Source organism: Sprattus sprattus (assembly GCF_963457725.1).
Source record: "Sprattus sprattus genome assembly, chromosome: 16".
In the NCBI taxonomy this organism is placed as follows: Eukaryota; Metazoa; Chordata; class Actinopteri; order Clupeiformes; family Clupeidae; genus Sprattus; species Sprattus sprattus.
In genome coordinates this window covers 15,422,981-15,425,948 of record NC_137914.1, presented here as the reverse complement: position 1 = coordinate 15,425,948, position 2,968 = coordinate 15,422,981, and the positions used below count along the sequence as shown (strand labels likewise).

Genomic DNA, 2,968 nt, shown 5'->3' with positions numbered 1-2,968 from the left:
GTTTCAGGCTCCGTCATCACACTCATTATGATCTTATAACCAAAAGTGTCCAATTAGCTCCACCACTATGTGACATGAAGCCTCAGTCTAGACTTGTTTGTTTATGTAGCATACTGTGTGTTCCCTAACCAGATAGCAGACTTAGTTACTGTGTTATTATGTAATGAGCAGCTGTAATTACCTTTAGGATACAGCAGATAGTGTATGAATTTATTTCAATAGTGATATATGAAGCTGCAACTCCCCCATGACAGATCACACACCAAACATGCTTTCACCTCTAATCCAACCCCCTCTTCTTATTGAGCTTTCTTTCTCGTTAGCCTTGGTTTCTTTGTACTTTTGATCCACTAAAGTTACTCACGGCTAGCTGATGAAACTGAAGTTTGGTATTGCAGCCTTCTATTATGTTTTTTTCTCCATGTGCTTGAACGGTTACTTTGCCTCTCTTCTGTAAACCATTCTGAACAAACACCTTCTGCTAAATCAATATGAATAAAATGTTTATGTAGCCTACTGTGTGTTCCCTGACCAGATACCATACTTAGTTACTGTGTTATTATGTAATGAGCAGCTATACCTTTGGGATACAGCTGATAGTGTAAGAATTTATTTCAATAGTGATATACGAAGCTGCATGCCTAAGCTTAGTTTTCATGTTTTGTGTTCAAAGTGTGAGCATTTGGATAGCTTGGAGTAAAAGGCATTAACACACTGTACATAAAAGTATGTATAAGAGAAAGAATTTCAGTACATGTTATCTTGAGCCCTTCATATTTATTTTTAAGTAGACAGACTGAGAAAAAAATCTTTTTGAAAGAACAGCTAGATCATGACTTCATATGCCTTTGGCATAACCATTCATATTTTCAACTGCCAAGATAAACAGACTTCAGAAACATGTTTTGACAAAATAAATAAATTAAGTAAATTATCCAAACTAATTATTTCAGTCATTTATTTTTGCCATATACATATAGAAGCAGTATGATATATGTGTATAAATGTCCATGACCACAGGGGGGAATGAATTCAGTTCCAGCTTTCAGGGTATCGTGTTTCAAGTACTTCTTCAAAGACTTTAAAGACCAGCTCCATTTGATTATTGTAAAGCTTCGCATGTCCCCTTCTCGTAAATCTGACAATGACAATAATTATCGCTGAACAGCGTCCCTTCTGTCATTATTGAGTCCAACGACGGCCAAGTTACGAATAAATATGAAATAGCATACGTAGGCATAGCAAACATTTACAGTACTGTAAATAGTTTGGTTACAATGGCATGTCTTACGAGCGCCATACAATTAAAACGCCGTGAATGTTATATACAGAGTTTCCCCAGTGGCGTTTGAGTGTTACTAGCTAATCATGTCAGTGAACAGAGCGCCCGAGTGGCTCCTGTAGTGCGTGTACCTTAACACGACACAAGAGGGAGACAGATGCTAACACCACGAAATGGTAGCACGTAAATCGGCTCAGACAAGACACGCATGTGCAGGAGCAGTTGCAATGTAGTAGCCTATTTGAGCAAAACAACTTGTTTGTAGTTGCGCATTTTACTCTGCCTTTTCTATCGGCAGTCTGTTGGACAAATTATGTCACTTTCAAGTTTATGTACATTCTAGCATTTTCTTAAACGCTTTTCTGAAGCTGTCATCCAGGAACGCATACAAAAAAGGATTTAGACAGGAGTTGGCGTAGCTGAGACAGGTGATAAAGTAGGAGATTCCCATCAACAGTGGAGTTTGTCGCATATCAGTAGTGAGGGCAACTATGGTGCTGAGGTGGAAAGGTGTCCAACAGAAAAAGCAGACTGCCACCACGATAAACACCATAATTGTAACTTTTTTCTTCGCCTTGTCCAGGGCTTTGGCGTTCGTGTTCAGACGCATGTTCCGGAGTCTGTAGAGCATCAGTGTGTACAGGATGCATATAGTGGATACGGGAATAGCGAAGCCTAGAATGAGAGTATAAATCCGACTTGCCTTCATCCACAAGTCTTCGGGACTAGGGAAACTCAACAGGCAGTTTTTGGAGTCATCTGGACTGATGTTAACTCCTGCAAACACAGTAAAGGGCATGACTATAAGAATGACCAAAAGCCACACACACAGGCTGACAATCCTGGCTGCTCTGTATGTGCGATATGGCATCTGTTTAGACTTTACAGTGGCTAGGACCACCAGGTAGCGATCGACGCTCATCACGGTCAGAAAATAAATACTGGAGAAGATGTTATAGTGGTCAATACTCAATATCATCTTGCAAAGCACTTCACCAAAAGGCCAGCTGTGCAAAAGATGCTCAGCTATGTTGAGTGGCAGAACAAGCGTGAATAACTCATCTGCAATGGCCAGGTTCAGGATGAACATATTGGTGACAGTTTTCATTTTGGGTGCCTTTAGAATGACATAGATGACCGCCGTGTTTCCCGTCAGTCCGACAGCGCAAATGACCGAATAAACTATGGGCACAACCACATAAACCACGTAGTAGTAAAAGTCTTCTGGCGGAACGCAGTTTAATTCGCTTCGGTTCATTGAATTGAAGGAGTAGAGGTCCACACTTGAGTTGCATGGTGGATATGTGTTGGGTTCGTGTGTAACGTTTTCCATTTCTGAACAACGGCTGGTAGTGTGTTTTCTCTACTTTAAAATAAATGTTAAACTTATGTTCGCAGATTAGTGGCGTCCTGGGCTTTAATATGGTCCAGAGCAGTTATAATTTACGTCTTTGCCATCACACCTACAAAAGAAAGCCAGAAGAAACAGTTACATAAGACATGAAAATTGATCCTTTTAAGAGGTATTTAATAAAAATAAAAATGATATGAAAGTGTACATATCACATCCACATGTCCAACATATCCACAACAACAATGATTAACAGTAACCCAATCACATCTGAACATCTCCTTATATAACCTAATAAGAAAGAACATTGAAAACATGGCACAGCATTCACCATT

At 39.7% G+C, this 2,968-nt stretch overlaps 1 protein-coding gene across 1 annotated transcript; it reads right to left on the bottom strand.

The window, feature by feature from the left end:
* Nucleotides 1–1,610: 1,610 nt before the first annotated feature.
* Nucleotides 1,611–2,615, bottom strand: npbwr2b (neuropeptides B/W receptor 2b; the record flags this gene model as incomplete). Its single annotated transcript, XM_080853810.1, has 1 exon — nt 1,611–2,615. The coding sequence occupies one exon, from the start codon at nt 2,613–2,615 to the stop codon at nt 1,611–1,613; it is 1,005 nt and encodes a 334-aa protein (XP_080709936.1).
* Nucleotides 2,616–2,968: the final 353 nt, after the last annotated feature.